The following is a 14372-nucleotide window of genomic DNA, read 5'->3' as shown; positions in this document are numbered from 1 at the left end:
AGTGAATCGAGATCTCGCCATTGTGTTCCAGCCTGGGCAACACAGCAAGGCTCCATCTCTCAAGAAAAAACCAAAACAAAACACACACACACACACACACACACACACACACACAATAAGAATATGAAAAAATCTTTTCTTCCTAAGATTTTCTAGGGAACTGGCAAAGAAAGGGGTTAAAACAGTTTAAATGGTAAATTCAGAGTGGCCACATGAGATCAGCTTTCCACATTTGTGAAATATAATAATCTCTATTGAATGTTACTGAAAATGGAAACAGGGTAAAATATAACTGTAGAATACTGCTTTACAAAAACTTTCAGAAAATCATATTCTTTAGGTATTTTTCCCATTCACTTCATATAATCTGGATTCATTCATGCCATAGTGTTTATTTATATCTTACAGTAACAAGTCTACTTGTACACATTGATTTCACAACATCAGTAAATTTATATACTTGGAAATTTGTTTCTGGGTTAAAATTCTTCCTCTGCATCTCGTGACCGTTTCCGGGTATTCAAGGAATCTTCTGTCTGCAATGAACATGCAGAAGTAATAACAGTATCTCTAAATCCCTGAGGCTGCAAGATAAAAAATAAAAATATAAAAATATGCTTTAAGAACATTTAAAGACCTATCTTCAAAATATTTTTAAGTAATTGGTAAGAAAGCTACTTTGCTCTAGGGCCAGGTGCGGTGGCTCACGCCTGTAGCTCCAGAACTTGGGGAGGCCGAGGCAGGCAGATGACGAGGTCAGGAGTTTGAGACCACCCTAGCCAACATGGTGAAACCCCATTTCTACTAAAAATACAAAAATTAGCCGGGCATGTTGGCGCATGCCTGTAGTCCCAGCTACTCAGGAGGCTGAGATAGGAGAATTGCTTGAACTCGGGAGGCAGAGGTTGCAATGAGCCAAGATCATGCCACTGCACTCTAGCCTGGGTGACAGAGCGACACTTTGTCTCAAAAAAAGAAAAGAAAAGAAAGCTACTTAGTTCTTGAGATAGATATTTATCACCCACTGTGAAGAGGATAAACCTCATGGGTATTTGTCTAAGCCTGGGCTATACGAGAATATTTTATATATACTTATTTATATGCATGCATACACACACACACAGAAATAACATTTCATTATAAAAATGTTCTCAGCTGGGCGCGATGGCTCACGCCTGTAATCCCAGCACTTTGGGAGGCCGAGGCGGGTGGATCAGGAGGTCAAGAGATCAAGACCATCCTAGTCAACATGGTGAAACCCCGTCTCTACTAAAAATACAAAAAATTAGCCGGGCATGGTGGTGCGTGCCTGTAATACCAGGACTCAGGAGGCTGAGGCAGGAGAATTGCCTGAACCCAGGAGGCAGAGGTTGCGGTGAGCCAAGATCGCGCCATTGCACTCCAGCCTGGGTAACAAGAGCGAAACTCCATCTCAATAATAAATTAATAAATAAATAAAAATGTTCTCTAAAGGACAGTCCTAACAAACTTTAAAATGGCTTTGTTAGAAGAACTGAAAGGAAATAACCTAAGTCTTCGATACTTTACAGATTTATTTTCATCATTAAATACTCTGAAGTTTTCCAACTAGGATATTTCAAATGCACCTGGACAGTGCAAAGTCCAGGTGGATAATTCAGTTTCAGAATCTCTATTTCTGTTTTTGTCCTTATAAAAATGAGATAAAGCCGCAAGCAGTGGCTCATGCCTGTAATCCCAGCACTTTGGGAGGCTGAGTCGGGCGAATCACTTGAGGTCAGGAGTTTGAGACCAGCCTGGCCAACATGGCAAAACCCTGTCTCTACTAAAAATACAAAACTTAGCCAGGCGTGTTAGCACACACCTGTAATCCCAGCTACTAGGGAGGCTGAGGCAGAAGAATTGCTTGAACCAGTGGGCCAGAGTTTGCAGTAAGCCAAGATCGTGCCACTCCACGCGGAACCTGGTTGGAACCTGGGCAATACAGTGAGGCTCCATCTCAAAAAAAAAAAAAAAGAAAATGAGATGCCAAAAATATACATGGTTCTCAACATTATTGATAAATATACATATTTTATCCAAAAAATATGTGTTCTATGATTTAAATTCACAGAAAAATTAACACCTTAAAGTGGGCTATATTTGGTGGCTACAATAGCTCTATAATACATACAAGACCAAAATAAGTAATATTAGTAGTTTTTCTTTTCTGGAAATCTTCAACAACTTTCCCTTTAAAGATTTTTAATATCCTGACATTACATATGGCATGGAACATGCTACCCGAAAATAAGTATTTCCTCTGTTCTTAAGAATAAATTTCAGTCCATTTGTGACTACAATATTCTGTATATTACTATTTTGGGGACAATGTTCTAAGCATCAAAAGCTGTCCTCAAATATGCTTGCTGCCTACAGAAGTTAACAGAAGCAAGTTGTAAATTCTCTCTTTAGATAATTACTGCCCACCAATATAAAAATCCCACTCTCATCAAATAATACTGACTGTGATTTGAAACAGTACTGTGGATTCCTTCTGGCTGGGTGACTTGTACAATGTTGCCAACCTGCTCAAAGAAAAATAATACATACAAACACATGAACTTAATTAATTAAAAATTCAAATGACCAAACTCATAATTTAAATGTATAGGTTTATTATATTAATAAATCTATTTTTTTTTTCTGTAAGGACAAAAAATAGAGAGAAATATTAAAATACACCCTTAAATACCTGTATGTATTTAACAGAGTTGTTTACATGAGTGAAATTTTAAAGCAATCTAAAAGTTCAATGACTGATTTAAATAAACTATCTTATAAATGAGATATTAGTTATGCTAAAAACTAAAGGTGGAAGGCCAGGCATGGTGGCTCACACCTGTAATCCCAGCACTTTGGGAGGCCAAGGTGGGCAGATCATGAGGTCAGGGGTTTGAGACCAGGCTGGCCAATATGGTGAAACCCCGTCTCTACTAAAAATACAAAAATTAGCTGGGGGTGGTGGTGCGCACCTGTAGTCCAAGCTACTTGGGAGGCTGAGGCAGGAGAATTGCTTGAACTCAGGAGACAGAGGTTGGAGTGAGCCGAGATTGTGCCACTGCACTCCAGCCTGGGCAACAGAGCAAGATTCTGTCTCAGAAAAACAAAACTAAACAACAACAACAACAACAACAAAACTAAACTAAAGGTGGAAAAAAATATTCAATGAGATAGGAAAGTATTAATAATATACTAAATAAGTTATACTGAATAATCTTATAAGTATGTATACAGACATCTAAAAAACTGATAGAAGACTACAATCAAATAGTTAACAGTTGTTATCACAAGGTGAAGGCTGCTTGCTTGTATTTCCCAAACTGTCTCTAGTAAATCATGTATTTTTTTGTTATTGCTGAAGAACTGTGATAATTTCTTATACTACAAATGAGAAACACTTATTCATATTATACCAATAAAAATAAGATAGGAAGACATTGTTTTAAAATGATATGGCTCATGTCTGTAATCCTAGCTCTTTGGAGGCCAAGGCGTGAGGATCACTTGAGATGAGGAGTTTGAAGCCATCCTGAGCAACACAGTAAGACCCCATCTCTACAAAAATAATAATAATAACATAAAATGATTATGTCCCAAAAATAAGACATGATAGAACAGTATCTGGGATTTTATTATGTCTTATACAAAATAATATAAAACTGAAAGCTGAAGGTAGCTGAGAAATTTCTAAGCTCTTATTAACTATATTCAAGTACTGTAACTGCAACAAAATAAAAACCTTTAAAACTGCTTTTTGGCTCATGTCTGTAATCCCAGCACTTTGGGAGGCTAAGGCGGGAGGATCACCTGAGGTTGGGAGTTCGAGATCAACCTGACCAACTTGGATAAACCCCATTTCTACTGAAAATACAAAATTAGCTGGGTGTGGTGCCACATATTTGTAATCTCGCTTACTTAGGAGGCTGAGGCAGGAGAATTGCTTGAACCCAGGAGGCTGAGGTTGCAGCAAGCTGAGATCAGGCCACTGTACTCCAGCCTGAGCAACAAGAGTGAAACTCCATCTCAAACAAACAAACAACAACAACAACAACAAAACTGCTTTTAAGAATTACTTTAGGCTGGGCATAGTGGTTCAGCCTGTAATCCCAGAACTTTGGGAGGCTGAGGTAGGCAAATCACCTGAGGTCAGGAGTTCGAGACCAGACTGACTAACATGGAGAAACCCCATCTCTACTAAAAATACAAAATTAGCTGGGTGTGGTAGCATATGCCTGTAATCCCAGCTACTTGGGAGGTTGAGGCAAAAGAATAACTTCAACCTGGGAGGCAGGAGTTTCAGTGAGCTGAGATTACGCCACTGGACTACAGACCATGCAATAAGAGCAAAACTCTGTCTCAACAAACAAACAAACAAAAAATTTACTTTAAAACTGATACACTTATAAGCAAAACAAACAAACAAACAAAGAACAAAAAAAAAATAAATAAATAAAACTGATACACTGTAACTTATTCACAACAGCCAGAATGTAGAAGCAACCCAAGTATGCATCCACAGATGAATTAACAAAACGTGGTATGTATATACAATAGAATATTATTCAGATTTAAAAAGGAAAAAAATTCTGACACATGCTACAACATAATGAGCCTTGAAGACATTATACTAAGTGAAATAAGTCAGTCACACCAGAACAAATATTGTATGATTCCAATTATATGGGGTAGGTAGACGAGTCAAATTCAGAGACAGAAGGTAGAATGGTGATTGTCAGGGGCTAGGGGTAAAAAAGAATGAGAGTTAGCATTTAATGGGTACACAGTTTCAGTATGGGAAGATGAAAAAAGTTCTGAAAATGGATGATGATGGTTGCATAATATTAATGTACTTAATGCCAATGAACTATACGAAAAAATTGTTGACGTGGTACATTTTTTTTGACACAGCATCTTACATTGTTGCCCAGGCTGTAGTGCAGTGGCGCAGTCTCGGCTCACTGCAATCTCTGCCTCGTGAGTTCAAGCAAGTCTCCTGCCTCAACCTCCCAAGTAGCTGGGACTACAGGTGTGCGTCACCATACCCAGCCAATTTTTTTGTACTTTTAGTAGAGACAGGGTTTCACCATGTTGGCCAGGATGGTCTCGATCTCCTGACCTTGTGATCCGCCCGTCTCAGCCTCCCAAAGTGCTTGGATTATAGGCATGAGCCACCGCACCTGGCTAAAGTGGTAAATTTTATGTTATATATATATATAAAACCACAATTTAATAAAACGGATATAATATGCTCCCCTTAAATGGAAAAAAAAAACCTGATATAATACACAAAATACATATTCTAAAGTAAAGGAAAATAAGATTCTCAGAGTTATAAGGGTTATTTATTTACACAAAACATAATGATTTGCTTTCAAAGACAATTCAAAAAGGACATTTTGGCTATGATTTGTTACTCTCTTAATTTTGAAATAGCCCCTCTTCTCAGACACAATTCAAAAGAAAAACAGAGACCAAAAACAGCAGAATCCAAAATGTCCTATATTCCATAATCGTAACTTTACACATAAACAAAATAACTGCTAAGTAATATGTAATATAAACATAGCTGTGTGCAGCCGGGCGCGGTGGCTCACGCCTATAATCCCAGCACTTTGGGAGGCTGAGGTGGGTGGATCATGAGGTCAAGAGATTGAGAGCATCCTGGTCAACAAGGTGAAACCCCGTCTCTACTAAAAATACAAGAATTAGCTGGGCATGGTGGTGTGTGCCTGTAGTCCCAGCTACTTGGGAGGCTGAGGCAGGAGAATTGCTTGAACCCAGGAGGCGGAGGTTGCGGTGAGCCGAGTCATGTCATTGCACTCCAGTCTGGGTAACAAGAGCAAAACTCCATCTCAAAAAAAAAAAAAAAGCTGTGTGGAGCCAGGTGTGGTGGCTCATGCCTGTAATCTCAGCACTTTGGGAGGCCGAGGTGGGCAGATCACGAGATCGGGCGTTTGAGACCAGCCTGGCCAACATGGTGAAACCCTGTCTCTACTAAAGAAACAAAAACAAAAATTACCCAAGTGTAGTGGTGTGCAACTGTAATCCCAGCTACTCGGGAGGCTAATGCAGAAGAATCGCTTGAACCAGGGAGTCGGAGGTTGCAGTGAGCCAAGATTGTGTCACTGCACTCTAGCCTCAGCAACAGGGCAAGCCTTAGTCTTAGAAAAAATAAAGAATGGCTGTGTTGAGTGGGATTATAAACGTTTAGGGTTGATAAACTATCTTTAATGCAAAAATTCACAAAAAAAGAGAAGCAAGGTGTATTTTAACCTGCCTTTATTAGGAAATCACTTTTTGAACAACAAAAATCAGCTAGCCTGCCAAAAAATTAGTATCCAAATCATCTCATTTCAACAATATGTCCAAAAAAGATACCCAGTACATCTATCCCAAGGAAATTATTAAAAAGTAATAAGCTTTTAAGAAGCATTTACATGCTTATTAAGAATCCTTAAGTCAGCTGGGCACAGTGGCTCATGTCTGTAATTCTAGCACACTGGGAGGCTGAGGTGCGTGGATCACTTGAGGTCAGGCATTCGAGACCAGCCTGGCCAAAATAGTGAGACTCCATCTGTATAAAAATACAAAAATTAGCCAGGTGTGGTGGCACATGCCTGTAATCCAGCTACTTGGGAGGCTGAGGCAGGAGAATTGCTTGAACCAGGGAGGTGGAGGTTGCAAGGAGCTGATATTGTGCCACTGCAATCCAGCCTGGGTGACAAAGTGAGGCTCCATCTCAAAAAAACAAACAAAAAGAATCCTAAAGTCAAAGGGCCATTAATTATTCAGGCTGAAAATCAACCTCAAATTTCTAGGTAAAAATACCATTTTTATACATCATGTCTTTTTAGAAATCTTTTTTTTTTTCTGGAGACAGAGTTTCATTCTTCTTGCCCAGGCTGGAGTGCAATGATGCGATCTCAGCTCACCCTCAAAACCTCCGCCTCTTGGGTTCAAGCAATTCTCCTGCCTCTGCCTCCCGAGTAGCTGGGATTACAGGCACTTGCCACCATGCCCAGTTAATTTTGTATTTTTATTACAGATGGGGTTTTTCCATGTTGGTCGGGCTGGTCTCGAGCTCCCAACCTCAGGTGATTTGCCCGCTTCAGACTCCCAAGTGCTGGGATTACAGCTGTGAGCCACTGCGCCCGGCTAGAGATCTTTTTAAATGAAAAACTAAACCAAAGAATCCCTTGGCTCATGGCCCCAGCTGAGATGTAGCTTAACATATGGCTGAACTACATAGTTTGGGTCAGGAAGAAACAAGACAGAAGCACAATTTGTGCTCTAAAACTGAGCACACATATGAAACACTGTGTGGGGGTGTTGATTTATTACTCTACCACCAGATCTTCTTGGCAAAGAGTAGTGTAATTCTGAATAATCTTAGCCTCATATAATCATGAATATGCAAACTGGAGGAAAACCCACATATTATAAAGACACAGATAAAGGTATTTATTTTAATAACTGTTGGAATATTATTCCATCATTAGTCTAAGGGTAAAAATCAGGTGTTACTGGTAAAGGATGGGGTCCGGGGCATCAGATAGTACACTTAAGTTTAATTCCCAATATGAATTTGGCAATTTAAGATCTTTATTTCTGGACGGGTGCCGTGGCTCATGCCTACAATCCCACCACTTTGGGAGGCCAAGGTAGCTGGACTGTCTGAGCTTATGAGGTCAAGACCAGCCTGGGCAACATCTTGAAACCCTGTTTCTACAAAAAATACAAAAATTAGCTGGGTGTGGTGGTACATGCCTGTGGTCCCAGCTACTTCGGAGGCTGAGGTGGGACGACTGCTTGAGCCCAGGAGGTTGAGGCTGCAGTAACCTGAGATCATACTACTGCACCACTGCACTCCAGCCTGGACAACAAAGCAAGACCCTGTGTCAAAAAAAAAAAAAAAAAAAAAAAAATTTAGTGTTTTATCCAAATGAAAAATGTTCTTTTTTTTTTTTGAGACGGGGTTTCACTCTTGTTACCCAGGCTGGAGTGCAATGGCGCGATCTTGGCTCACCGCAACCTCTGCCTCCTGGGTTCAGGCAATTCTCCTGCCTCAGCCTCCTGAGTAGCTGGGATTACAGGCACGCGCTACCATGCCCACCTAATTTTTTGTATTTTTAGTAGAGACGGGGTTTCACCATGTTGACCAGGATGGTCTAAAATGTTCATTTTTATAACGATTTTTCCCTGATATGAATTTCCATTTTCATCCTTTTAAAATAAACTAAAAATTTAAAAGCATAAAGCATATAAAATTTCACGCAACTTTTTTTTTTTTTGAGATGGAGTCTCGCTCTGCTGCCCAAGCTCACTGCAACTTCTGCCTCCTAGGTTCAAGCAATTCTCCTGCCTCAGCTATATTAAAGTAACCCACCACCATGCCTTGCTAATATTTTTGTATTTTTAGTAGAGACAGGGTTTTGCCATGTTGGCCAGGCTGTTCTCGAACTCCTGACCTCAGGTGCCTTGGCCTCCCAAAGTGCTGGGATTATAGGTGTGAACCACTGTGCCCAGCCTGGAAATACCATTTTTAAAGTAGACACAAACTGCACGATCAGTTGCAAAAGATATATACAGAAGTGTAATCAGTATATATCTTTTTTTACGAGCTTCAGGTCAGTAAAACCTAACTTGGTCAGGCAGGATTTTTTTGTTTGTAGAACAACAAAGAAATGCAGATTAAAAAACAGACAATTTCACTGGCTAGGCCCAATATGTATTTAAGTGACCCTTTAGTCCATCTTTGCTTGCATGTGATCTTAATTTCTCCCTTTATTAGAGCATTTCCAAACCAAGATCTATGTTATACCAATTAATCACAAAGCAGAGAGGCTAGCATAAATCTGACATTTTCTGTAAGTGTAGGAAAGACTTCACAGCTTTCAATGGCCTATTTTCAAGAAAATAAAAGCTGCTTTGTTCACTTGCTCAGCTGCTTTAAAAACAAATACAAAGACTTCATGCTGCCATACTTTTAAAGAACAATACTTGTGAAAGTGGATAATAAAAGCCGGACAGCAAAATACAAAATAAAAAAAATAACAGACACAATTTCATACAAGAAATACACTAAGCAACTAAGAAAAACAATCCTATCTTCCAAATAAATTAATTTTAAAGCTAACTTCAACAATTTTCCTTTTGTCCTGATTTTATTCTTTCTTTTCAATCTCTTCCAGGAACATAGAGTACTAACCTCCTTCTACATGGCTAATAAATGATTTCAAAGAGCTTTAGAAAATGGCATTCCTTAGCCACCTACTCATTTCAGGTGCATGCACCCCGTCATTTAAGTATTCCAGAGAATTTCCTGTGTAGCTAAATGTGCAGTAATAATAACACATTTCCATGTTTCCTCTAGGTGATATCAGACAAGGCAACAATATAGATCATTGTATATCTAAACCACAGGACTAGCTCTAAAAAACTTCTAAGTGTTCATTCAGTGTAATTAACCCAATATTCAGAATTATTAACTTGTTTCTATACTGACCTTTGCTTTCGGTCCCAATGAAAGATTAGCCGTATTGTAGCAGCATGTCCCCAACTTTCCCCTGAGAGTAAAGAACATAATAACTGTATATTGCCTTACTGACTTGGTTATAAATTTCTCAGAATGCCTCTGATCAAATATAATCTTACTTTACTTAATTTAACATAACAAAAGTATACTTGCTTTAAAAAAAAACCTGGGAAATGAGTAACATCCTGAGATTATAAGATTTTTACCTATCTAGGGGAATATTGCAAATCATTATCCTCTATTTGCTTTGAGAAAACTTAATAGTCTGAGTCCATATATTTGCCAATTTTCCATATCATCAAACCTAACATATTTCTGACCTCCAGAAGAAAAGTAAAAACTCTGGTAGAATATTCTTTAAGATTTTAGTGGACATACATCTTGAAGCATTGCATTCTAACAAAACCACGATATTTACTGTAGTGTGATTTAAGTGGATTCACCCCTCCTTCTGCCTAAAGCTGTGAATTATCTGGGGGCAAGAATCTTTGACACACAGTAGTTGCTAGACAGTAGATACTCAATTTTTTGAGACAGTCTCGCTCTGTCACCAAGGCTGGAGTGCAGTGGCAGGATTCCAGCTTCTCACAGCCTGCATCTTCCAGGTTCAAGCAATTCTCATGCCTCAGCCTCCCAAGTTGGTGGGATGTGTGCCACCATGTATGGCTAATTTTTTGTATTTTTAGTCGAGATGGGGTTTTCACCATATTGGCCAGGCTAGTCTTGAACTCCTGGCCTCAAGTGATCCAGCTCAGCCTCCCAAGGTGCTAGGATTACAGGTGTGAGACAATGTGTCTGGTCACTCAATAAATGTTAAGTAACTAAAAGAAACAGTCAGTATCTAAGGGTACTGTACTTAGTGCTAAGATTAACCAGTGAACAAGACAAATACACTCTGCTTTCATGGAGCTTATAGTATTCAATGAGAATCAAATGAAAGAGATAGGAAAAACTGTGATTAACTAAAATCTTTATCTCATTGATTACCCACCTAAAGCAGGAATGAGCAAGGCCTGATTTTTATCAATCTTTGTTGTCATCTGATTGGTTAAAATTACCTATAAAAACAAAATGTAAGAAAGTTAGGTGAGTCTCTTTAAAAATTATCAAGTAAAGTCTTGTGATTTTAGTAATCTGAAAACAATCTACCTACTAAAGATGGCCATTTATGTAATAAAAATTTTTCTGATTAAAAAACTTAAAAGATCTACCCATAAAATATGTAGTTATCTGAAAACATGATTCTACTGATCATAAAATATTTTATTTTCATACTTTAGAGATGGGGTCTTGCTAGGTTGCCCAGGTTGGCCTTGAAGTCCTAAAATCACACAATCCTCCCACCTCAGCCTCCTGAATAGCTGGGACTAGAGGAGTTTGCCACATCTAGCTCACAAAACTCTTTTTTTTTAAGCGACAGGGTCTTGCTATGTTGCCCAGGATTTTCTTGAACTCCTGGGCTCAAGCGATCCTCCTGCCTCAGCCTCCCAAAGTGCTGGGATTATAGGCATGAACCACTGTGCCTGACCTACAACAAACTTTTTAAAACATTGGCTGGGCATGGTGGTGCACAGCTGTAGTCCCACCTACTCAGGAGGCTAAGGTGGGAGAATTGCTTGAGCCCAGAAGGTTGAGGCAGGAGTAAGCCATGATCATGTCACTGTACTCCAGCCTGGTGACCAAGCAAGACCTCATCTCAAAAAAGAAAAAAGAAAGATTGAATTTTGCTCTGTTGCTTAGGCTGGAGTGCAGTGGCGCAATTTCGGCTCACTTCAACCTCCACCTCCCAGGTTCAAGCGATTCCTACCTCAGCCTCCCAAGTAGCTAGGATTACAGGTGCCTGCCACGATGGCTGGCTAATTTTTGTATTTTTAGTAAAGACGGGGGTTCACCACGTTGGCCAGGCTGGTCTTGAACTCCTGACCTCAAGTGATCCACCTGCCTCAGCCTCCCAAAATGCTAGGATTACAGGCATGAGTCACTACAACTGGCCTGAGTCCACGTTCTTTATCACTATTACCTCCCCAGAATATTTTTATTCAAAGGAATATGAAATCCTTAATAAATATCTCAATGTTTACATTTTTAGGAAGGAGGCAAATATAGTATTAGTTTATAATCTTATAGGAAAAAAAGAAACTGAGGCAACAAATTATGAGAAGAGACTTAAAATCATAAAGAAAGTACAATATAAGTAGATGAACTAGGAAAAAAAAAATCCTAGTAGCCAGGTCAAATGACTCCAAATTATGATTATGCTAAGCAGCTAGTAACAGCCACAGGTGTTGCTTTGGAACTCACAGATGGCCCTCAGTTTCATATTGCTAATTCTCTTGGAATAAATACTGACCTACAAAAAAGGTTCCAGGTTTTGAAAGATAGTAATTTTAAATAAAACAGGGAAAACAAAAGTGTTTAAGGCTGACTTAACATAGAAGTCAGATCTGTTCTTTTTCTACCCCAAAATCTCCAGAAATGGCTACTTTATATATTCTTCTAATACAGATCTTCCCTCCAGAAAAAAGAAAGTTAATACTGCAACCTAAAACTGATAACAAAATTCCATGAAAAACAGTTAAGAAAAAGTTGTCTACTCTGAAAATGAATTTTTTACGTAAGAAAACTGAGAAACAGGCTGGGTGCAGTGGCTCACACCTGTAATCCCAGCGCTTTGCAGGGATGAGGCAGGCACATCACCTAAGGTCAGGAGTTCAAGAACAGCCTGGCCAACATGGCGAAACCCCATCCTAAAAATACAAAAAGTTAGCCAGGCATTTGGGCAGGCACCTGTAACCTCAGCTACTCTGGAGGCTGAGGCAGGAGAATCACTTAAATCCAGAAGGTGGAGGTTGCAGTGAGCCAAGATTGCACCATTTTACTCCACCCTGGGCAACAAGAGCAAGACTCCATCTCAAAAAAAAAAAAACCTGAGGGAAAAAAGGTTATTTGGCTGTTACCATTGCACTGGTAACACCCTAACATTTCTTTTTTTTTTTTTTGAGACGGAGTCTTGCTCTGTCACCAGGCTGGAGTGCAGTGGCACAATCTCGGCTCACTGCAACCTCCACCTCCTGGGTTCAAGCAATTCTTCCGCCTCAGCCTCACGAGTAGCTGGGACTACAGGCATGTGCCACCACACCCGACTAGTTTTTTTGTATTTTTAGTAGAGACGAAGTTTCACAGTGTTGGCCAGGATGGTCTTGATCTCTTGAGCTTGTGATCCGCCCACCTCGGCTCCCAAAGTGTTGAGATTACAGGCATGAGCCACCGCGCCCGGCCAAAATTTCTATTTAGCCATAAAGGAAAAATCTGTGATTCACCTAGATCTCAATTAGATACCAAGGTGATGACATAATTTTCTTCTAGTTCCTCTCCCCTTACATGCCATAGGGCATTCTCCCTTTGTTACCTCACATCTAAGGACAGGCACCTTAGAATAAGCTAAGCAGGAACTTAAATTGGTAGCTTTTTTTAAAGAATATTTCTTAGAGATGGGGTCTCATTCTGTCACCCAGGCTGGGGTGCAGGGGCACAATCATAGCTCACTGCCTTGAAGTCCTGGGCTCAAGCAATTGTCCTGCCTCAGCCTCCCTAGTAGCTGGAACTATAGGTATGCACCAGCATGCCTAGCTAATTTTTAAATTATTTGTAGAGACAGGGTTTCGCAGTGTTGTCTAGACTAACCTCGAACTCCTGGCCTCAAATGATCCTCCCACCTCGGCCTCCCAAAGTGCTGGAATTATAGGCATGAGCCACAGTGCCTGGCCCATGTGTAGCTTTTAAAAGTTAAATTAAAACTATAAATTCAGTAGGATTCGCTGTATTTCAAGTGAACAGCCATGCAGCTACTGTACTAGACTGTACATTTTCATCTTTCCATCAGTTCTACTTAACAGTGCTGGTTTAGAGAGTATTTAGTTTACCCATTACGTATCTTCAGGAAAATATAAATCGAACTACTGATTTACCAGGTATTCGACATGTCAAACTTAGAATTTCCATTACTGGCAAATATTTATGTAGTAATTATATTATTTTTGCAAAATGATTGGCCTCCATGATACAAGTCAAAATTATTATGTGAATATGCCAAGCTTCTAAAGAATAAGTGTTTTGTTTTTTTTTTTTTGATGGAGTCTCACTCTGCTGCCCAAGCTGGAGTACAGTGGCATGACCTCGGCTCACTGCAACCTCCACCTCCCAGTTCAAGTGATTCTCCTGCCTCAGCCTCCCAAGTAGCTAGGATTACAGGTGCCTGCCACCACATCCATCTAATTTTTTTTGTATTTTTAGTAGAAACGGGGTTTCACTATGTTGGCCAGGCTGGTTGCAAACTCCTGACCTCAGGTAATCCACCCACCTCAGCCTCCCAAAGTGCAAGGATTACAGGCATGAGCCACTGTGCCCAGCAGAAAAGAGGATTTTTTTTTAAAAAAACCTGGAACTCTGTTTCCCAGAACCCAGAATTACTTTCTCCATAGGGTACAAGGTTATAGTTGACCACAAAAAAAATTTGCATGAGATTTGAAAAGTGAAAGTGAAGGAGCAGACATTTTAAATATTCTGAAGGTCATTGTGAGGTAGGGGTTTCTTTTTTGGGGTGATGGAAATATTCTAAAATTAGACAGTTTTGATGGCTGCAAAAACTCTGTGAATACACTAAAAATCACTGAATTGTACACTTTAAAAGGATAAATTTTAAGGTATATGGATTATATGTCATTAAAGCTGTTTAAAAAATTATCCTAATAATCAAAGAAACTTTTTTTTTTGAGACGGAGTTTTGCTCTTGTTACCCAGGCTGGAGTGCAATGGC

The 14372-nt window shown here is 39.6% G+C and overlaps 1 protein-coding gene across 3 annotated transcripts in view; it reads right to left on the bottom strand.

Moving 5' to 3' along the window:
* Positions 1 to 372: 372 nt before the first annotated feature.
* RAD51C (RAD51 paralog C) overlaps positions 373 to 14372 on the bottom strand; it is a 45087-nt gene continuing 31087 nt past the window's right edge. For 2 of the 3 annotated variants that reach the window (XM_054256081.2, XM_078373669.1), the window contains exons 5-10: positions 10548 to 10614; positions 9527 to 9587; positions 2994 to 3091; positions 2486 to 2546; positions 1844 to 1977; positions 373 to 584 (exon numbers count right to left, since the gene is read on the bottom strand). In XM_054256081.2, the coding sequence (XP_054112056.2) occupies positions 571 to 584; positions 1844 to 1977; positions 2486 to 2546; positions 2994 to 3091; positions 9527 to 9587; positions 10548 to 10614 (435 nt within the window). In that variant the 3' untranslated portion in view covers positions 373 to 570. Of the gene's footprint in view, positions 585 to 1843; positions 1978 to 2470; positions 2547 to 2993; positions 3092 to 9526; positions 9588 to 10547; positions 10615 to 14372 lie in introns of those variants that run through there. The other variant, XM_078373668.1, reaches the window with a different exon arrangement.

Source organism: Callithrix jacchus, chromosome 5, assembly GCF_049354715.1.
Source record: "Callithrix jacchus isolate 240 chromosome 5, calJac240_pri, whole genome shotgun sequence".
Lineage (NCBI taxonomy): Eukaryota > Metazoa > Chordata > Mammalia > Primates > Cebidae > Callithrix > Callithrix jacchus.
This window is presented reverse-complemented; position numbering and strand designations above follow the sequence as displayed.